Source organism: Plectropomus leopardus, chromosome 2 (genome assembly GCF_026936395.1).
Source record: "Plectropomus leopardus strain MGB_pleo_1.0 chromosome 2, ASM2693639v1, whole genome shotgun sequence".
NCBI classification, from domain to species: Eukaryota; Metazoa; Chordata; class Actinopteri; order Perciformes; family Serranidae; genus Plectropomus; species Plectropomus leopardus.
The window spans coordinates 19,357,771-19,379,348 of record NC_142177.1 but is presented as its reverse complement, the minus strand read 5'-3'; the positions used below and the strand labels follow the sequence as shown (position 1 = coordinate 19,379,348).

Genomic DNA, 21,578 nt, shown 5'->3' with positions numbered 1-21,578 from the left:
CAGGTATTTGTGGTTCTGTTTGTTGGACTACATCATTTCAAAAACTATTTTTGTCATTTCCTTGGTCCCTCAGAAGTCTAGGATGTCTGACTTTTGACCGTTTACTGTCTTTAAAAACAAACAAACAAACAAACAAACAAACAAACAAAGCCTGGAGCAGTGGGCTCAAAGGACCATCAGCGACGTGGCGTGTGTGCAGCAGAGCAGCGTCGTGCAGCCATGGATGTATTATGGTGAAGTCGCGTGCGGCGCATACAGTCTACGGCGCAGCCGCACAGCAGCGCCCCCCGGCGGCTCTGCAGAACGGCGCTTCCGGCTCTCAGCCCGGCGGCCTGATGGGATGCTGGCGGTATGTGTGAGGCGGGCTCTTCGGGGACACCCAGGTGTTGGGACAACGTCCACGGGCCGTCAGTCCTTATCGCTGCAGTATTATAACACATCAGCATTACGCCGTGCAGAGCCATTTTAGACCCAGAGGCAGGCTGTGCAGCTCTGTGTGCAGAAGAAGAAGCTACACGGAAGTTTGATGGCAGCTGCTGTTTTCCAGAAGTTCACAATGAAGAGCAGCGTTTTCCTGCTGCTGCTCGCTGCTTTCACCTGTGGACTCGCACAGGGAACAGACAACGAAGTCGAGGAGCTGCAGGTGGAGACCCTGGTGAGTGGGACACGTGTGTTGTTACACAGTCATACTGCAGTAATACAGCTGCTCAGTAACACCACAGCGAGATACATGCAACAGTGTTAACAGTTAACTCCTGTCACCACAGGTGAAACCCGAAACTTGCTCTGTACTTTCCAGAATGGGAGACACGCTGCAAATCCACTACACAGTAAGACTGAGACACACTCAATAAACCAGATTAAACAATCCGCTATTTGTGCGTTTCACAATAACACGCAGGGACACCGGCCCAGCTGCTGACGAAAGCAGTTGTTGTCTATGTGGCACCGTCTGCATGAAGCATGTGGACACCGCTGTGATCGAGCATTTATCAGAGAATAACACGCATCTGCGGCCAGCAGCTGGTAGAAAGGCTCTCTGATTGCATGGAAAACTGATTGTGGTTATTATCCATCAGGGTGTTTTATTTGGCTTTATCTCGCGTGCTTTACCTCGCTTTATCTTCGCTTTTACTATGGACTGATGGGGCGGTGCAACACGTCAGCAATAACCCCCAACCACTTCATCCATGCATGCATACTCCCGGAGGCTCGGGTTTCACTCCAAACGCACGTTGATATTTAGGATTTTTTTTTTATTACCTGAGCAATTTGTCTTGATTTCTTTCAATAACGTGGAAAGCAGACAATGAGCAACTTTTAAAAATGATCCAGAGAAAATGTTACAAGAAAATTACCTGAAATTTGACCCACCAAAAAGTAAAAGAATTACCTGAAAAAGGTGCTAAAATTAATTAAAAACAATACATATAATTTCTTTTTGCAAGCTGGATGAAAAAGTAATTCCCCATTCATTTTCTGTGTACTGTATAAATCTATAGCTTCCTTATTTAGTTAGTTAGTTAGTCAGTTACCAAGTTCAGAGAGGACATCATGCAGTAACAGCACCAAATAACAGCCAGGTTAGGTTTAGAGTGCTCTCTGTCTTATAATAATTTAAAATTTTTAATATACTTTTTCAATGTAATGATTTGTCTCTTTTTGTTGAAACATGTGACACAGGCGAGGCAAACTATTACTGCTGAATAAAAGATTGTCTTATAGAAATTGCCAGATAACTGAAAATTTCTTTGAGCAGCAAACGACTGCTGTAAACTTTTAAGAGTTCTTGGCCTAAACAATCATGAGGACTAAATTATATAATGGCTCACAACAATTGTTTGACTACTACACAGGGGCGCCCAGTATCTCACCTGACAGAGCGGGCGCCCCACGTGCAAAGTCTGTGTCCTCGCCGCAGCGGCTGTGGGTTCAGTTTCAACCCTGGCCCCTTGCTGCATGTCATCCCCTCTCTCCTCTCCTTTCATGCTTAACCTGTCGTATCTATAAAGGCAAAAAGTATCTTTAAAAAGAGACAAACATACAGTATTCTGCTACAGGTGTTTAATTTGTCAGGCTCTAGACCCTTTGTATTACATAAATGTATACAACTGTTAATGTAAAAAATCATAAATAGTTGTCAATTTACACATACCTATCAATTTCAAACTTGAAAGGAATTGTTATACAGTTTGGGAAATGTGCTTATTTACCATCATGCTTTGAGTGAGATGAGAGCATTGATCCCACTCTCATATCTGTTTGTTAAATGTGTGACTGGAAGCAGCAGCTGGTTAGCTTAGCATAGCACAAATACTGGGAACAGGGGGAAACAGGTAGCGTAGTTTTGTTCAAAAGTAACAAAACCTGCTTGCCAGCACCTCTAAAGCTTACTACTTGACATCATGTTAGATCTTGCGTTTTTATTGTGCCCAAAAAAAAGAAAGAAATCGCTTTAGTTTGAAAAGAGTCAGGCTAACTGTTTCCAGTCTTAGTGTTAAGCAAAGCTAACCGGCTACTGACTGAAGCTTCACTGATTAAACATGATAATGATTAAACTTAAACTAAATGTTGAACTGTTCCCTAAATATGCATCATGAGTGTATTTTTATTTTTCTTTTTTAAATAAATGATCAAAAATGCTTATATACAAGTTGTCCACAATTTCCAAAGTATTTACATGTATCATCAATACATAAAGCCACAACACATTTTCAGCCTTAAATTTGTCACCAAATGCACAAATGACTCACAGTGCAGTCATGCCTCACGCTGCACGTTTTACTGTGCAGGGTAAACTGTTGGACGGAAAGGTGATCGACTCGTCACTGTCCATGGACCCTCTTGTGGTGGAGCTGGGGAAGAGGACAGTTATTGCTGGTAAATTAACAGTAAATCGTTTCGCTCAATCATTGACGCTTTGATCTGCAGACATTTGAGAGATAAGTACAGCCTGCTGTGTGCCGGGGAATGATCTCATTTTGCTGATTGGCTTTTTCTGTGTGATTTTCTTATCAGGTCTGGAACAAAGCTTGGTTGGCGTCTGTGAAGGGTAAGAGAAAAGTAGAGGTCCATTGGAAAGAAAGAGCAGAGCAGCAGATTTAGTTTTTAATAGCTGGATGCAGTCATGAACTAACCCAAAAAGTACCACAGTTAATAGTTTTGTGATGGAATCTGAGAAATGCTTCCTGAATCTAAATGTGTTTTTTTTTTTTAATTTCTCTTTCTCTCATTCAGGCAAAAAATCAAAGCCACTATTCCGTCTCACCTCGCATACGGAAAAAAAGGTTATCCTCCTACGATTCCAGGTACTGAACTCACGCAATAAAATTAATTAAAGTGCAAAGAAAGTGTTTGCATGGGAGGAACTTTTTATTTGTAAAACCTCAGGGAACTATTTTTATTTCCTCCTTTTTTGATTTAAAATTTTAACTTGACTTTATTTAAAAAAGTCAAGTAAGTTGCTTTGAACTTGCTGTAAATGATTAAAATGTTTCAGTTTTAGTTAAACATTTGCTAAAAGCTTTTAAACAAAGTTTTGTGTTGGAGTTTAAGATATTCCAAATTTTAATTTCGACAGAAAGATTTTGATTTTTATAGCAAATGCATATTGGTTCCAAATATTGGTTATCTATCTCATTAACTGCTAATAATCAGTACCGGTATCGGCCCTGAAAAAACAATATTGGCTGACCGTCAGTTTCAAACCACACGTTTAATTACTCTTTTTAATATTTGGGGATATTATCGCTACAGGGTTTAATATTAATTCTTATTATTTCTTTCAGTGAATGAACTCAGTTGTAAAAGTACAGTATGTAATTACACAAAGTCTGTTCATACTGAAAATGAAAAAAAAGTGTTTGCACTTCACTGAGCAACTCTACACAACTATGATCACACACTGTACATGAGCACATTTACACTGAACATTTGTTCAGTGTCCCTCCACTCAAACATGTGTTTTCTTATGTTTACGTCTCCTAAAAATGTCCAACCTTGACTAGACTGACGTGTCTGCTCAAGGTTTGTCAGCAGAGAGGTGTTTTCAAATTCCTCTACTCAAAGGGGCGATGTCTGTGCACTTCCCCAAAATTTGATTCAAACATAGGCAGGGCAGCTATATTAGGTACATCACTTAAACGAAAGCCAGCCACTTTCTAATACAGGATATAACAGGGGAACAGACTGTGACACAACACCAGCAAAGAAACTTGAAACCTTCGGTGGAGAGCAGATTTGTCAGAAAGGGAGAGCTTGCGTTTGCATAGTGACATTTTTGACAGCAAAAACTCAAGTGAGCGCAATTTTGGATTTAAACTGGACCAATGCGAACACATTGTAACATTTATAGTATTTCTCAACACCTTTATAGCAGTGTCAGCCACCGCCAGTTAGCTGACAAGCAAACAAACAACATAAATGAAATAAAGTGTTACACATGTCCATTCCAACACGTCTGCTAGTGGCAAATTTTGGTGCACAAGAGACTCCTCATCTGAGTCTGGACTGCAAATCTCATGTAAAGACCAGGATGTCCTTTAACTCAATATCTTTAAAAAGTCAGGTCTGGGACGTTTAACATTTTATATTTTATATATATATTACACATAATTTTTCTCAGTGTTGTATGAACATGTCCATCTTTAGGTATATTGTATATTCTATTCCATGCACTCATTTATTAACATATCAGATGTACATAATGTAGATGAATGAAAAATTAAAGAAAAAAAACCCCCAATGAAATCAACAAAACATTTAACATGAGCCTGATCTGTCCAGGTGACGCTGCTCTTGAGTTCGAGGTGGAGGTCGTTTCTCTGACGCAGCAGACGCCGTGGCAGAAAATGGTCAACGACGTGCTCCCCCTTGTGTGTTTGGCTCTGGTGCCCACTCTGCTCGGCCTGGTGGGACTTTACCTCTACAGAAAGGCCAATGCCGAGAAGCCAAGCAAAAAGAAGGCAAAGGATAAGAAGAGCAAGAAGAAATAAGGACACGGCACAGAACTATTTAAATAAAATTTTTAAATTGTATTTTGTGTTCTTTGTGTTTTTATGCGCTTTCTGCTTCCCCTCGTGATCGTGCTGCCTCTATAATAAATCACTACATCAATGCAAACAGATTAGACTGTAACGGTTTAACAGGAGCAATTTTAAGTCCCATTTGTACCATATGCTACAGAACTGTAGACTTACAAGCTGACGGCTCCTTTAGATGAGGCTCTCTTCCGAATTTTTTTTTTAACAGCACAAAGTTTAAGATATTTAGCAAAAGGACATTGTGGTAAGGCTATTTAAATGTTGAAGCAGCCTGCAGACCCCTTCACAGCCATTTTCTTTGGGTATTTTGTATGTGAATATACTAACAGCAGGTTGTGCAGAGACCTGCTTCTTTGTAACCAGAAACTAGGCAGACCATTCAGAGAGAGCACCACTGAGTAAAAGCTTTACAAAGAAACACGACTAATTACCAAAGAGGTGACGTGTTGCTAAGATACATTCTTAGCAACACGATGATGGGAGCATTATCTGGGGGATTAAACTAAAAAAAAATTTGGAGACATGACAACAATAATCAACTAAATATAGATAATGTTAACTGTCAGATAAAATATTGCTTTGGCTTATCTGAAGCTCCTGCAGCTTTTCCTTTTCTATGTCAGTGTTTTAAGCACAACATTGTTACTGAAGCAAGATGACTTAAAAGCAATCAGATGATCTTCTGTGGCTTTATTGCAACTCCACAGAGCCTTTTGAACCAAATGCAACAAGTGCTAAAGCCTGACCCATCCACAGTGTATTTTCTTGATGGTCCAGCCAAAGAGGAGAGGGAGGTATGAATGACTCATGTCAGAAAGGATCCAAAATAAAAAGTCTTGTTTACAAAAATTGGTGGTGAAGTTGATTTAAAAAAAAAACCTGTCCTAAAAATGTACCTACTTTGATGTCATCGTAAGGACTGCCGTTTGTATCACTTATGAAATGTTGTGTGAAATTTGCCTTTTCATATGTAAAATAACGATTTAAGTATAATTCAAACCATAAATGAAAAAATAAATCATCTGCCATATTCATTTTATTTTCATTCTCATTGTTTAAAACTATATGCTTTGTATTAGATGCACTTCTCTAGTCTTTCAACTGCTCAGAGCACTTTCACACTACGAGCCAAGCTGTGTTCGAAACCATCCCCTCATTCACTCACTATGTAGTGTATATTGAATAGTGCACTATAAAGGGAATAACGAACGAGACTTCGGACACTACGTTGGAATTTTTCTCCCCTCAAAAATACACGGCCGCACTGCATTGTGGTATACGAGAGTTAGATGTAGGGTACACTCAGATTTGCTGTGCATTGTGGGTATTTTATAGTGCACTATATAGACGAACCCGGCTAAGTACCGGAAGGAAACAAGTCTCCATTACTGCAGTGGCATCTCCCTCACTCCCGCATCTGTTTGAATGCTAGCTGTACTGAGAAGTGTACAATTTTCTACTTTTACCTTTACTGTCTGTTTAACGTAACTTTGAAAAATGATGTCTTGGAGCTGGGGAAGAACGTGTGCAGCTCTCAACTAGTGGCAAAGTTCAACTTCAGAAAAAAAAAGTTAATGTGAAATAAACACGTCATACTTGTGCTGCTGTCTGAGAGCGTACGTTCTGCATAGATTCCTTGCAAAAGACCAACATGTTTGCCAGAAGTGGGTCAAAAATATTAACGCAAAGGACTAAATTATAAAACAACATGAAATATATTTAATTTACTTTTTTCCTAATGTAACAGGTTAGTAATGACTAAATTAAACTCTTTATTAACTGACTGTAGGAGCTCACGTTAACTAGTGCAGTACATTACAGCGCCTCATCACTTTATTATATGTAAAATGTAAATTTAAATAATGTTGTGAATGCTGTGTTTGCTCAAAGGGCGAACAGCGGCAGCTAACGGGACTTTCAGCAGCAGCCCACCGGGTGACACGCGATTAGCCCGGCTAACTACGACAGCCTTCCATATAACGTACGTTCATCGGTAACTGGGGGCCACCGTCTAACTTCAACAATCATGTACACATGCTGCTGTCACTATAACCTTATAACCTTATAGTTTAATACTGTATCTATGGCTGTCAATGTCAGCCAAGTGCCACCGCAATAACGGTGGAGCTGCAGCATGGCAGAACACACAAACTGGTCGTCAGATTCGTCTATAGTGTTGTTAAGTAGTGAGTCCTAAAATGCGGATATCCGTTAGCCTTTTAGCACGTCCGGTTTCCTTGTCTTAAGGTCTATGGGTTTTTTTAAATGGGTTTTCAGTAAAATGCCTTAAATAAGGTCTGTGGTTTACATAGGCTTATGATAATTAGACATTTTTTTCTGCAACATAAAATACGTCCTTACAAACACAATTTTTGAACTTTTAAGGTTTTACACATCTTAAAAAAGGCGTTTGCTAATAAGTGGCTAAATGGGATTATGGTGTTTGTCAAGGACGTCAGATGTCATCACTCCGGACGCAGAAACTCATTAAACTCACTCACTGCCTTTACAGCAAACCACACACCAACTTGTAGTTTTATCTGTTTCTAACATTTTTCAAATGTGTTTTAACTAGTTTTTGCAGTGAAGTTAAACAATTTCGGGTGGTGACATTTACGTTGTGTGACCATGATGTAGTTCGTGTATAGCCATACAATAGCTCTTTACTTATGGTAATTTTGTTTACGCTTCAAAACACACAAAAGTGGTGTTCATCTGTGAAGATTATCATGCTGAACAAAACGTGTAAGTATCATAAACTTGTGTTCATCACAGAGCTTATTTTTGGCTATAATTGAAAATCCCATTCAAAAATCCCGTAAGGTTTTTGACCAGAGAACCAGTGTGATACTAACTTGGTTGGCCTACAAAAATACACCATCCCTTCACCACTCTATAGTGGATGAAATTAACCGCTGAGAATTCAAACACCACTACCAAAACGGTGAACACACTATATAGTGCACTACATCCGTGAAACAGGGCGGTTTCGAACACAGCTACATTCACCCATTCACACACTGCTGACCGAGGCTGCCATAAAAGCTGCCATCTGCTACTCAGTATTTTGTTTTTTTAACCATTCATAAACATTAATACACCAACGGAACAGCTATCGGAAGTAATTTGGGGTTCAGTATCTTGCCCAGTGATACTTCAGCATGTTGAATGGAGGAGCCAGGGATCAAATGCTGGCCTTCTGGTTAGAGGAAAACCTGCTCCACCTTATAAGCCACACAGATGTTAGAGAGGAGTGAAAAAATGTGACAATGCTGCATTCAAATGTGGTTGTGTTTACCGCGTTCACGAGAACTGACCAAATGAAAGCCCCACCTGATGTGGTGGCATCAGGGGCGTCGCCAGGAATTCTGGGCCCCATGAAAACATATCTCATTGGGCCCCATCACTACGGCCCAAGCCAACCCTGTACAATTGTTATAACCACACCTGCATTACCCCATGACCCATTAAAAGCAATAAACAACTATAACTTTGTTTTACACTCCTGAAAAATGTGAGAGGGGCCTCTGAGAGAGACTCCACATTTTTTCTAGAAAGGAATTCTGAATGTTTGTTCATTAACTCAGACAATTTTAGTTAACTTATTGCAGTCACTACTTAAAGAGAAAAAAATGAAAATAAAAAAAATAATTTTTATTTTAGGCCCAATAAGGGCCCCCTCCCCACTTGGGCCCTGGATAGTCAGTCCCACTTCCCCCCCCCACTATGACGCCCCTGGGTGGCATAATTGTGGTATTCTCATAAACGGAGATTTTCTGAGAGCTCTGAGTTCAGGACTTTGTGCACACAACCTCCCATGTCGTACACATGGGTTCACAGGTTAAATTTGGGTGCATCATTAGTGCCATATAGGCCTTACATGCTAGAACATGGTCTACCCACTGGTGGCCCACTGAACAAAGCTGGTGCCCCTTTGATTTTTATACCCCAGCACCTCAGACAGCCTGAGTCCAGCACTGGTTGATTTATTTCAGTCACAAATTGAGTGACGAACATCACTTTTCTTATCATTGCTTTAGCTGAAAATATCCCAACGTCACACATTTACTCTAATTAATTCTGTTCTCAAGAACACAAGTGGGCTCGTTTCATCAAACGGTGGCACTGCTTTTTTGAGTCAAACCACTGCAGTGACAGCAATCCGCTCACTCGAGTGACGCTTCAACAAACCTTGAGTACACAGATATCCCTCCGCGAATGAAATCGTATTACTGTTATTTTCCGGAGGAAACTGTGAGTAATTTGTTTTTGTCGAACTTAGCGCACAACATATAATTGTATAATAATTTCGTGATATATAGGGCATATGAGAGTTTGTAATCTTAATGCAACAGATTTCGGGGCGGAGCGGACGGTACTACTTCTCGCGATCCAACCTCTTCCGGTCCTCTTTCCAGCTTCCCGTGCAACATGGTGAGTGTGCTTCAATGGCGGCCGTGTGGCAAAACCAGGATTAAATGTTATTCTGATCGAATAATCACACACAACTAGTCCTTATTATGTGTTTTAATCACATATCCAAAAGATAACGTGGGGAGTATTCCCCAGATGTAGGGCAAATTTATGTAAAATGAAGTCCGGGCCTAATGCTAGCTGTTAGCCGGCTAACCGTTCGGTGCATGTGTTCCTGTTAACTAGAAGGATAATGGAAACGGTGCTGAACATGCACAAGCAATGTGCATTAACGCACCTCAGCTTATCACGGTGATGTATATTAGCTCGTCAGTTAATTACAACATTGAAATTATACATATTTTAATTGTTTAGCAATGGCAGCCGGTTCAAGACACCGCAGCCATCACACGTATTTGATGGTCTAACGTGACTGTCAAATCAAAGAGGGTAAGATGTAACGATAAAGGTTATAATGGATCACGGTCACTCCACCAAATACCGATAACATCCCTTAATGATTACCAAATGATTGCCAGAATGTTAGGATTTGTGGTTTGATTTCCTTGTTTTCTTAAATGGTGAATGTTGTGGCAAAGTCCCTTTTACAAACGTGTGGAAAAATACTTGCAGTTGAAATGGACTGTGTAACATTGAGGCATTTTTCTTTGCTCATTGTCAGTCATGAATAAATATACTTGAAATTATGCTACAGAAAATGAATAGATTTATGATTTAGCAACTTTTTCCAGGTAATTTCTCCTACTTGTCTTTTTCCTATTTTGGGATTATTATGCTTTGTTTCTTACATTTTTTTGCCCAGCTCTTAGTTAAAGTAATTTCTTAGTTATAAAAGTTAACTTTGTAATTTTTTACCACTTACCAGACTTCTGAAAGAAATAACACAATTTTGTTTGGGTTTCATAAGATTGACAAATTGTTGGTTTTATTAGGGCTGGGTATCATTTACTAAAATATTTAAATACTTGGCAATGACACTATTGTTTTTAATACATTGAGAGGACATGTTTTTACTAAATCCCTTTTAAGTTAATCAAAAGTTGGGATTTTTCGAATGCTAGTTTTTGGCATTAGACAGTTTATAGATTCCCAGTGCTGCAGACACTTAAAAAACCAAAGAATTATTGAGGTTTATTTGTCAAGCTGTAATTTTTAACGCTTTTCTAACTGTGGCATTTGTTTTACAGACCAAGAAGAGAAGGAATAACGGTCGTGCCAAGAAGGGCCGTGGCCACGTGCAGCCCATTCGCTGCACCAACTGTGCCCGATGTGTCCCCAAGGACAAGGCCATCAAGAAGTTTGTCATCAGGAACATAGTGGAGGCTGCGGCCGTGAGAGACATCACAGAGGCCAGCGTCTTTGACTGTGAGTGTATTTGCTTTAGACTTTACTAGTTACATGTTATAAGTTGTATTGCCTTGCTGGCTCGTCCTCATCTGAACCTTTATCCTTGTGTGTCTGCAGCTTATGTTCTGCCCAAGCTCTACGTGAAGCTGCACTACTGTGTGAGCTGTGCCATCCACAGTAAAGTGGTGAGGAACCGCTCCTGTGAGGCCAGGAAAGACCGCACCCCACCACCCAGATTCAGGCCCGCTGTGAGTATCTTCTACTGTGTTTGCTGTCAGATCTGCTCAGTGAAGCTCTACAATCATTCTGTCACAGTGGATAATTTGAGTCGTGGACAGATGAGCACAGGTGTAACTAACTGTTGCGTCTCGATGAGTCAGTAAGCAGTGTGTTGGAACTGGCACACCTGAGTGCAGTTCAACCTCTACTGTGATTTGTTACACCTGTGCTTTAACAAGTCATGTTGTCCAGTGAGAAGGGTCTATATCAAACGTTAATCGAACATTTCTGTTTTTCTTTTTTTGCAGGCTGGTGCACCAAGAGCCCCTCCAAAGCCCATGTAAAGCAGAATTTGAATATGCTGTTGACCTGAAGAATAAATTCAAAAGTCTTTACAAAAACTTGGATTTGTGAAGCTCGTTATTCTTATCTAACCATTAATTGTGTAGTTCTTAGGAAAGACATTTCTGTCAAGTATTTTATTTGGAATAGACTTTCTTACAGTACAAAACTTACAGTAGTTTAAGATCAAATTACGCAAATGCATAATTACAATATGATACATTTTAAAAAGGCTCTGCAGTTATTTAAAGCGATATCAGACCATTTACAGGAGGGGAAGGTTAACAAAGAGTAAAATGGAAGGGAACAAATAGTGCAACAGAGAAAACATTTGAACACAAAACAAAACTAGTTTCTTTTCTGAAGTACAGTCTTATATCAGTAGACAGTTTATTTGGTTGTCCTTGTGTCTAAAACGTAAAGGTGGTTGGGCTGTAGGTTGAGGAGCAAACAGTATCACATGCATCAGGTTTAGAAGCACATCACTATCTAGTGTTGCACATATGATTAGAAAAATCTTAACCCAAACTTTCAACCTGGGAATATGAGGGCTGAATATTCCCAGATGGTAAATTTACTCGTTCTTTGACCTAAGAACACAAACTGCAGAGGAAAAGCCCAACTCGACTATTTTTGTACAATATTTGTCACTTGAGGTCAACAAAAAGGCTGAGGGTTCCTGTCTACAGGGAGTGGTGCTCATTGTATCTCTAGTTAGTTCTTTGGCTCTTCTCAGTCTATATTTCCAAAGTGCTTCTGTTCTTTTGACGGTCAACAGGTTGTAAAAAAAGTACTTTGTCCTGGCCACGGTCAGTGATTACTGGTGGTATCAGGTATACTCTGTAAAATTTTCAAAGATGACCAAAATGATGTGGAGCCCTTTGTACTGAGCACCGCATGATTTGCAATTAGGAAGAAAAACTTTTCAATCCAAATGTGATAATTTTAACTGCAAAGAGAGACAACAAAGTGCAGAAAAGACCTCAAGACAAAGGCACAATTGTAAAGTCTACTACACAGAAATCACATCTGGGCCTTTGTGTAAATACAAGCTGTTGCCAAAATCAGAATATACACAGTGAAGTAAGATGTAATCGATTGGTCAAAGCATTTTTTTATGCATCCATGCAAACTCATTCAGTGATTTGCAATGACAACTTTGGTGTTGGGTCGTTTGAAGATGCTGTCAATGTTTTCTAGCTTAAGTTGCAGGAAATAACATCTCAAGATTCAGTGTTTGATTTACAACAAACTCCAGTCCCAACATTACCTAACAGTCTCTATTCTTATATTAAGGCAAGATAATTAGACTTTTTATATGAAACTACGACTTTGGAAGAGAAATGTTAAACCACCTATTTAAGTTAGTGTCTCTGTACTGGTCGGAGGATCACCACAGTGCATTGTGTTCAGCTGACTTTCTTTCTCTTAAATCTCATACAGCAGTGCGCATCAAAGCCCTCGCTCTAACCATCAAATAAAACGATTGCAGCTCTGCTTGAGAGCTTGTAAAAATCCTTAAAACAGAAGCACATTTAAGGTAAACTTTTACAATATTTATTTCAAAAGGGAAACCCCATATAATCTTTTCTAAATGCCAAAACTAAGTGGACGCAACTCCTGGAAAAAGACCATTTTAACATCTACAGGGTTTTACTAACAGAGCAACAAAAACAGAGAAATATTACCTTGCAGCTTCTTTCTAATCCATAATGTATGTACAAATATATTCATTTACTTTTAACTAATTTGTCTTTTTGCCACTGTAATAGGAAAAAGTGCTCAACAGTAGGAAGTAGTGGTTCTTTGGTTCAGCCATGGGGGAACCATTATTTGGTACTAAACAGAACCACACTCATGGTGATCTAAAAATAATAGGAAAACCAAGTAATTTTAAACATTTCTCTTCATAAAAACAATATGTCAGAGATTCTGTGCATCTAGACAACTAATAAAAATGTGATACTCCATACAGGACCGAGATCAGTAAATGACAGAACCAAGGAACCATTCACATCACCAAAATGACCTTAAATTTCCACTTAAAGGTCCAGTGTGTCGGATCCACTGGCATCTAGCGGTAATGGTAGCATATTACAACCAGCTGAAACTTCTCTTAAGTGCTAAATATGTTTGAGAACTATAAGTGCCAATGCAAAAAACACAAATAGCTCTAGTGTCAGTGTTTTGTTTGTACTTTCTAGGCTACTGTTGAACAACATGGCAGACTCCGTGTAAGAGGACCTGCTCATTATGTAGATATAAAAGGGCTCATTCTAAGGCAATGACAACAAATTGATTCTTATTTCCAGGTGATTATAATCATTAAAAACAGAGTTATTAATATTATATTCCATTTCTGTCAATAGGTGCCACTACATTTTACACACTGGACCTTAAAAGCCTTAAATGGTTCAGCGGTTTCTGTTCAGTCTGTACAAGACCTGTGAAAAGCAACATTGCTTGACACTGGAAAATAATGTTGAAATGCCAGTTAAATTACACATAGAGATCATATTCAATAAATCACTTTTTCTGCACTACACAAACATTAATGGACTCAAGTTAGTTGATGATTTTGACCGTTATTTTCAGAATTTTTCAGCCTTTTTGAATATCTGTGGCTCTTTTTAGTCTGTCAGTTCCTCCCAAACTTACTTTTGTGGCTATTTCATATGCCGCATATGGAGATATATCTAATCTACACATGTCCTGTTTATCAACACAAATTAGGTATTGATTTTTGTGCCCAATTCTGTAATATAGACTTAACAAGGTAGCCTGCTTAACAGTACAACTTATTGTGCTTAAAGTGTGTAGAGTCAAATATAAACAAGGAGTTTCTACAACTATCTCTATTGTTTTAACATGTAAACAGATAAAGACAGAATCAAGAGCTAACAGTGGTGTTTTAAATAACACATTTCTCTTGATGTACATTTCATTTCTGCACCATATTACCAAGACGGGATATGTTAAAGATCACAACCGACAAGACCCCATTTTTAAATAAACACCTGTTTCACTCTGTGGACTGAAATGTCTTCAAAGAAAATGTTTTTTTGGGATTCATCCTGTGAGGACGGTAGTAAACTGCCACTCAGCACTGCACTCATTCATGTCATAGCAGCATGTGCCAAATGCCACGCACATTTAGTCTTTGATAAATTAGCAGAATTGGGTTATTTGCCAACACATGAAATAAAATCAACCCCAACATTTGTTGAGTAGGACAATATAAATATTGTGCAAAGCTAGGAGTGCAAGACTAGTGTCTGGAAAACAACTTAGGTAAATAATTTTGATCTCTAACATGACCCATATTGATTCAAGATACGACAGTTGGTAGCTCATGTCCTTCAGTCTGGTCAACAAGGTGCGATCAGGGTGAAGAAAGGCACAATACAATGAGATAATAACAGAAAATAAGTATAAATAGATTAGTGTTGGTTTGCAGTTTGATGTAGTTATGAAAGGGAAAATGTTAAACACTTGTAAAGACCCTAACCTCTTTAGTAATCTCTAAAATCGTGGCAGTGATACTCGTACTCCTTTCCCAGTGAGAAAAACACTCCTTCGGTTTTTCTCACATTTTGAGAGACATGTGCAGGTCATTAATGTATTCCATAAAATAGTTTAATATAATCATAGTATTCTGGCAGGTATCAGTGCAACAAAAGCAGTCATAGAAAAGAAAAACAAACATTTCATACACTGTGCCACACGGCATTCACACAAAGGCCTTCATTTTCCATGTCAATATACTTCCACTGAACACAGCAGGGTCTGTAACGTTCTCCCTCTCTCTGTCTCTCTCTCTCTCTCTCTCTCTCACACACACACACACACACACACACACACACACACACACACACACACACACACACACACACACACACACTCACATCTGTCCACCCCACCCCTGTTAAAAACCAAAAGTGCATTTCTAATTCGCGGACAACCCCTCAAACACATCTTTTTGGACTCGGACCTGGTTACTGAGTTTGGTCTGCACTGTGCTTCTCATAAAAACCTTTTACAAAATCAACCCCTAAGTTGGGGGGAAACAAGTTTGCAGAACGTTCAGGGAATCATTGAATAAGTGCTTTTAGAACTAGGCCATTAAAATCTTTATACATTCTCTTGTAGGCAATCCTATAAACTTCACATTAAGCTTTTATATATTATCTCTGTTAAAGTGCACAAGAAGGGACAGTTTTCAGGTTATGGACAAGTCAGTCAATCGTCTGCCATAGTTTGTGCATCTGGTTTGAATCCCTAATTTAGGAGCAAGGCACATCTGCAGATGAAAAAGTGCATTGGCTCTTCATCTACTTTAGATTACACTGAATTAAAAGTGCATTTTAAATTGATTAATTGTTAAAAGTGCATTAAAAATTACAAGGACCACTACTATAGTTCTAGAAACACATGAGCTTGTCATTCATGCTGGTGCACCATATCTGTACCAGTTTGAAACATTCGTGTCAGTTTCATGTCATCAGTGTCTCCTTTAGCCCGTGTGCAGACCAAACCCAGCCAGGTCCTTGTCTCTGTGCAGAGATTGCTCTAGGTGAAGCAGGTTGACCACCCTCTATCCTCAGTCAAGGATGTGCTCCCCGCGGACGATGTGTGAAGAAAATTCATAGCGGTCCTGGCTGCGGTGGCCACAGATGTTACACTCAAAAGGCTGGCGAAAGCCGTGGCAGCCCATGTGGATGGTAAACATGACATGGTCTAGGAAAAGCACACGGCAGTGCTCGCAACGGAAAGAGCGCACTGCTCTCCCCTCCCCGTCTACAACCCGAAACGCCTCCCTAGAGGTGGAGGAGGGCGCTGTGGGTGAGCTTGGAGTTGGTGCAAGGGCAGGAGGTGGGGGGGCTGAGTGGCCTCCGTCCTCTCTTTCCATCTCCCTGTCTTTGGCGTGGCTTGGACTGTGTCTGTCCCGACTCCTGTGATGAGCAACAGGAGGAGGTGCCGGGTGGTGGTTGTTAGAGTGTTGAAGATGATGGCCATTGTTACTGTGAAGGGTCGGAGTCGGAGCGGTACTGTTGCAAGGCTCATCTGGCATGCTCTCCGTGTCCGTAGAGTCCTGGCAACCATTGCTAGGTGAGGGGGCATGACTGCGACCTGCAGGTAGATCTTCGTGGCCCTCCGCTGCCTCCCTCCCACCTATACCCGCAGCTCCCAGCCCAGCTCCGGTCCCTGTGCAATCAAGCCTCGGACCGAGAGCAACAGAGGTGTGAATGGAGCTGTGGATCGGCCTGAGTTCTGATAAGCATGAAGGGTGAGTGGTGGGAAGGTGTAGAGGCCTCAGTGTGTCTGAAACCCCTCCTCCTCCATTACCTGCTACACCAGCATATTCTCCTCCCAGACCAGTAAAGTGCGGGGTTTCAAGGTCCCCTGCGTGCATCTCCCCGTCTTTATCCAAACCAGTGCTGAGCTCATAAGGTGCATCTGCAAGGTTGAGGCGTATGTGCTTCTGTCCTGCAATGAAGAAACACAATCTTATGATACTGTAGGATGGAAGTCTCTGGAGGACGTCAAAACTTAAAACAAAAACATATGGGCAGATGGCTTCCCCAGATACATGAACTGCTTTCCATGTTATTTCGATTAATTCTGGATGCTATAATTAGGTTGGAGGTTATGACTTCTGAGTTGGAATTCAAAATCAGTGTTTAACTTAATTTCCATTCCAAAATACCAAAAGCATTTTATTTACGTTTCTTGATAAACACGTTCCTCCGGACAGGGATGCAAGACAAAAAATGAACCAGGATGTGCCATCTTGAGTAGATAAACATGAAAAGCATCTGATTTACGGCACTTTTTTGTAGAGATTATAACAATGCTCTGTTAATATGCACTGTCTTGAGCTTGTCTTGAGCCTTTATTCTCTGTTGTATAGACCACTTCTGCACCAGCTACGTGCAACTATAATCAATAATCCTCAAAAAAGCAGAGAAGATGCTGACTCATGTTGATATTTGGTTTCAATCTACAGCCAATCATACAGCTTGGATACATAAAGTTGCGAAAGTCAGTGGTCACATCACTCGCACAAAAAGATCAGTACTTCTGTATGTGGTCTCCAATTCAACCATTTAAAGCGGCTTTCCGTTTCCTCACCCTGTCCACACTGAGACCAAATGCTCACCTACAAATTTTTGTGGTGTGGATCTCTTGCGCTTGGTGATGCTGTTGGCGAGCCGATCGATAAATGCCATCTTGTCTGAGGAGGGTTGCAGTAGAGAGTCCGGTATAAACTCTAGCTCTCTCATCTCCTCTCCTGCAGAGTACAAACAAATTGTAATGTTATTTGGGGGGCTTTCTTACTACCCAGACAGCATTTATCCTAAATGTTTAAGCTGTATGCTGGTTTTCAACATCTATATGGAAAAGAAACTAAGTGATGCGTTCAGTATCTTGTTACGGAGGTAGACTCCATTTCTACACTAAGTGCCACTACAATAACTTTGGAAATTGATATTTATGACACCATGTTGTGATTTTCGGTAACTGTCTTTTTTAAGGAAATTTTGTTTATTCCTGACATGTCACCTGTCTGAATGCCATAAAACCACACCTGGATTCTGTGCACTGGATGGCTGCTGTGACTCCAGACTCTGTAAGTAGCTGTGGCAGCGCTCACGGTGTTCCTCCAGGGTGCTCTGCTGCTTGTAACTGCGGCCACAATAACTGCACTTATATGGCTTCCCTACTGTTGGAGAGGACACTGGGGACAGAGTGGGAAGATAGCATTATTACTGTCATTGTACAGCATCATAAGATTAGAATCACTTATCTAGCTTGAATTTGTCCTACCTGCATGAGTGCGAAGGTGGCCAGTGAGGGCATCTCGTCTTCGACAGGCATAGCTGCAGAAGGGACATTTAAAGGGCTTCTCCCCTGAGTGCAGCTTGATGTGGCGGAGCAGGTTACCCTTTTGAGTGAAGGAAGCGCCACACTGATTACACTGGAATGGTCGCTCACCTGGGGAGAGATCAAACCTGTTAACCCAACTTCTTTTACTACATCTGTAGTGTCTAACATGTTGGGCCTCGTGCAAGGATAACTCCTACAAAGAGATTTGTTTCTGAGTGTCACACGAAGGTGATTAAGAGAACTTGTGGCATTCACTAATTTTCTCATACTAAGAAATTTTGCTAAGGTACAACTGAACTTTGCAAGGGGTCCACACACGTAGTACCAATTATGTACAGGTCATCTGACTCTACAAGGGATAAAAACACCTGAAATTACATTGCCTTAATCTGAATGAATTTGGCATCTAAATAGGCTAACAAAATTAACTAAAATGAAATAAATAAAACAGACAAACCTAATGCAAAAACAGATTTTTTTTCTGCCATTCAGTCTTTAATAATGGCCAGATGTGTTTGCAAAAGCATACAACAAATGTATTTAAAAAAAGATGTACATGAGAAACAATAAATAATTCCATTCCAATTAGATGCCAAAACCAGAGATACGTCCTGTATCTAACCTATCCTCTCTCACAGAGATGACTCATCTGAAATTAGGGAGTTCCTAACAAATAATTTACCTGATGTTTGAACAGAAGTTGAAACTTTGACTAGTCCACCATTCTAAAAGAAAACTTTATAAACCGAAATTAAGAACAATTTAGTTTATGAGGTTGAACACTGTCTGAAAAAATAAATTTAAGACCTTTTTGAAATCATTAATCACATTGAACCAAATTGAGTTTTAAATGCCACAGAAACATGTGTCACTTTGCACTGAGCATTATGAACACTGAACATTATCCTATAAAACATGACAGCAACTAAGTAGAATTTAATAAATTATATCTATTGATAACAATATTCTTTAGGAAAAAAATAACTTCGATAATATTTAACTTGACTATCTGCATCCCTCCCCGACCGACATAAACTGTTCAGTTACCTGTATGGCTGCGTTTATGCACCATGAGAACATTCGGCCCAATGCAGATCATTCCACAGATGTCACACTTGAGCTTTCCATTTGGCAGTCTGGTGGCTCCAGTTTGCATGGTCTCGGGATTGGTTAGCTCCCTGTAGCCTCCGACAGCCTCAGGTCCCTGCTCTGGCCCCCCTTCCTCTACCCGTTCCCCACGTTCATCTTCAGTACTGCGGCCAGGGTCTTCATCGCTGTACAGCTCCACTTTAATGGAGTTGGCTACAGAGGCACATGAGCAAATTGAATGAAGGCCTTAAATCAGCCAACCAGCATGTTGTGTGATAAAAGTAGGGACACAAACATCAGTAACTACAAATTCAATTGATATTATTAGATATATTAAATTTAATCTGAATAATAAAAGATTATAAAAAAAATGTCTGTACACCGTAAGAATAACTTTCATTATATCCTATTAAATATTGGGAGATAAAAAAAAGAAGTGATTGGACTTATTAAGATTTTGCAAACTGATTAACCATAACATAGTCTGTTTTAAGGGATTCACATGTATTTTGTCACTGACCACTGAGGGAGCGACTGGGAGAGGTCTCCTTGCTGTTTGGGGTGCTTACTGTGGGACCTCCAAGGGCCCCAGAAAACTCTCGTTCCATTGAAGAGTCTCCACTTGCTGTATCCAAAAGAAGTTACAAAGAAAAGAACTGTGATTTGAACAACATGCCAACCACTGACAATAAGTATTTCTGTTATTTGAAAAAAAAAAAGAACAAGAAGAAGGAGTTGGAGGAGGAGAGAAAGAAAAGCTGTACCTGATATGTAAGACCGGCCATTGCAGTCATCAACATCCATACTAGTTCAAGCTGAATACTGAAATGACAATTATGCCAGGTGTTAAGATTAAACAGAATATCTCTCTAACACATTTACTCAAGCACCTATTCACTCAAACACAACTAAACATCATGTCAGCTCATTAATCTAACAGGAAAACAAACAGGAGTTGTAGGTAGAGGTCCAATGTGACAGCACATGAAATGAAACCCCCTGATGCACATAACTGGTATTGCGTAAGACCTAATGCAGAGAAGTGGTTCAGGGTTAGTATACGATAGTGACATGATACCATACACTTTCAATGACCCAAAAAATAAAACTAAACTATACTGAAGACAAGCGTGAACATCAGCTAACTGCCGTTAACTTGGCGGTGCAATTTAAGCAGTCAAACATGCATATCTGCACCAATATCTAACTGTAACATTAGCTTCTAACTCCAACAATAAATATATGGAAGATCAACTGATGTAGTGTAATTAATCGTAGCAGAAAATGAAGTGAAGTTAGCTACAACTCTAACCTTAGCAGCCACAGATCAGCTGATTGGCTCAGTCACCCATTACCTAGATTGACCCATGACAACACTGAGAAAGTAACTTAATGTAAATATAATCTAACATTTAGCTCATCTGAGACAAACTGCACTGACATCCAGATCGTAATAAAGAAAGACAGCGTTTACTTTGACGTTTACGTAACGGCTGAGTAAGTTTGCGGGTCGGCCTTGGTGGCTAACGTTAGCTTACGACATGTGATGGAAATTACCGTTAGCCAAGTTAGCTGAACTCAACACTACAACAGTCTGACACCCTCGACAGCTCGCTAAAAAGCATGGCGCAAAGTTACAGCTAAATAATAACGGCGATGACGCAATACGGATAGCGCCGACTTTTGGCATTAATTGGCTGACTGGCGCTAAATTGTACATTCAAGTCTCCACGGCGTCTTGTTTATCGCTAGCATAACAAACTAACGTTAGCTTAGCTAGCTAGCCTCCACAGGCAATGTTTCCTAGACGGTTGCTATGGCACCCACCCCCTCCCTATGCTAAAGCTAGCCTGCTAGCGGTTAGCTACTTAGCGTGTTCTCCCTAGCGCCTTGAAGCTGACATTAACAACACAAAACAGCGAAGACAGTCAGTTACAAAAGTGCCTTTTAAAGGTGTCCGGTTCTCTCGGTAACTGTTACATTACCTGTCCCTGTCAGGGCGGTTTCAGTGAGGTTATTCTGTATTTTCATCTGCCTGTTTATGACGGCAGCATCTCCCGGCAGCGTTTCCCTCCAGCTCCAAACAATTTCCGGTTAGAGCCGAAATGTGGCTGCCGATCAACCTCAGGCTGCGAGTGTCCTCATATGAACCAGGAATATTGGTAGAAACACTCAGTGTGTACATGAGACAGTCTTCTGGACTGACGTTCAGTCGGA

General features: G+C 40.2%; 3 protein-coding genes across 5 annotated transcripts; 2 read left to right on the top strand and 1 right to left on the bottom strand.

Annotated features, from left to right (window-relative positions):
* The first annotated feature begins 316 nt into the window (after positions 1–316).
* On the top strand, positions 317–5,036 carry fkbp11 (FKBP prolyl isomerase 11). Its single transcript, XM_042497421.2, has 6 exons — positions 317–655; positions 768–830; positions 2,793–2,880; positions 3,019–3,052; positions 3,238–3,308; positions 4,786–5,036. Exons 1-6 carry the CDS (start codon positions 527–529, stop codon positions 4,992–4,994), a joined length of 594 nt encoding a protein of 197 aa, XP_042353355.1. The 5' UTR covers positions 317–526; the 3' UTR covers positions 4,995–5,036.
* Positions 5,037–9,401: 4,365 nt separating this feature from the next.
* Positions 9,402–11,443, top strand: LOC121955405 (small ribosomal subunit protein eS26). Its single transcript, XM_088087401.1, has 4 exons — positions 9,402–9,476; positions 10,664–10,841; positions 10,941–11,071; positions 11,351–11,443. The coding sequence occupies exons 1-4, from the start codon at positions 9,474–9,476 to the stop codon at positions 11,384–11,386; spliced, it is 348 nt and encodes a 115-aa protein (XP_087943527.1). The 5' UTR covers positions 9,402–9,473; the 3' UTR covers positions 11,387–11,443.
* Positions 11,444–11,506: 63 nt separating this feature from the next.
* On the bottom strand, positions 11,507–21,503 carry LOC121955811 (zinc finger protein Eos-like). Of its 3 annotated transcripts, none has more exons than XM_042503900.2 (8): positions 21,347–21,503; positions 20,126–20,183; positions 19,882–19,986; positions 19,320–19,574; positions 18,213–18,380; positions 17,974–18,123; positions 17,545–17,676; positions 11,507–16,871 (listed from the first exon to the last, which is right to left on the bottom strand). In XM_042503900.2, the coding sequence occupies exons 2-8, from the start codon at positions 20,163–20,165 to the stop codon at positions 15,985–15,987; spliced, it is 1,737 nt and encodes a 578-aa protein (XP_042359834.1). In that variant the 5' UTR covers positions 20,166–20,183; positions 21,347–21,503; the 3' UTR covers positions 11,507–15,984. The 3 variants fall into 3 exon arrangements, with proteins under 3 accessions (XP_042359834.1, XP_042359840.1, XP_042359849.1); XM_042503906.2 differs by lacking the exon at positions 21,347–21,503 and adding an exon at positions 20,674–21,187; XM_042503915.2 differs by lacking the exon at positions 17,545–17,676.
* Between the last annotated feature and the right edge of the window lie 75 nt (positions 21,504–21,578).

Coding starts and splice junctions, on each gene's coding strand:
- fkbp11 (XM_042497421.2), top strand. CDS start 527: ATGGCAGCTGCTGTTTTCCAGAAGTTCACAATGAAGAGCAGCGTTTTC. Junction 3,053..3,237: donor TTGGTTGGCGTCTGTGAAGG/GTAAGAGAAAAG, acceptor TCTCTCATTCAG/GCAAAAAATCAAAGCCACTA. Junction 3,309..4,785: donor TTATCCTCCTACGATTCCAG/GTACTGAACTCA, acceptor TGATCTGTCCAG/GTGACGCTGCTCTTGAGTTC.
- LOC121955405 (XM_088087401.1), top strand. Junction 10,842..10,940: donor AGAGGCCAGCGTCTTTGACT/GTGAGTGTATTT, acceptor GTGTGTCTGCAG/CTTATGTTCTGCCCAAGCTC. Junction 11,072..11,350: donor CACCCAGATTCAGGCCCGCT/GTGAGTATCTTC, acceptor CTTTTTTTGCAG/GCTGGTGCACCAAGAGCCCC.
- LOC121955811 (XM_042503900.2), bottom strand. CDS start 20,165: ATGGATGTTGATGACTGCAATGGCCGGTCTTACATATCAG. Junction 19,987..20,125: donor TGGCCGGTCTTACATATCAG/GTACAGCTTTTC, acceptor TTTTGGATACAG/CAAGTGGAGACTCTTCAATG. Junction 18,124..18,212: donor CCACCTTCGCACTCATGCAG/GTAGGACAAATT, acceptor CTCTGTCCCCAG/TGTCCTCTCCAACAGTAGGG.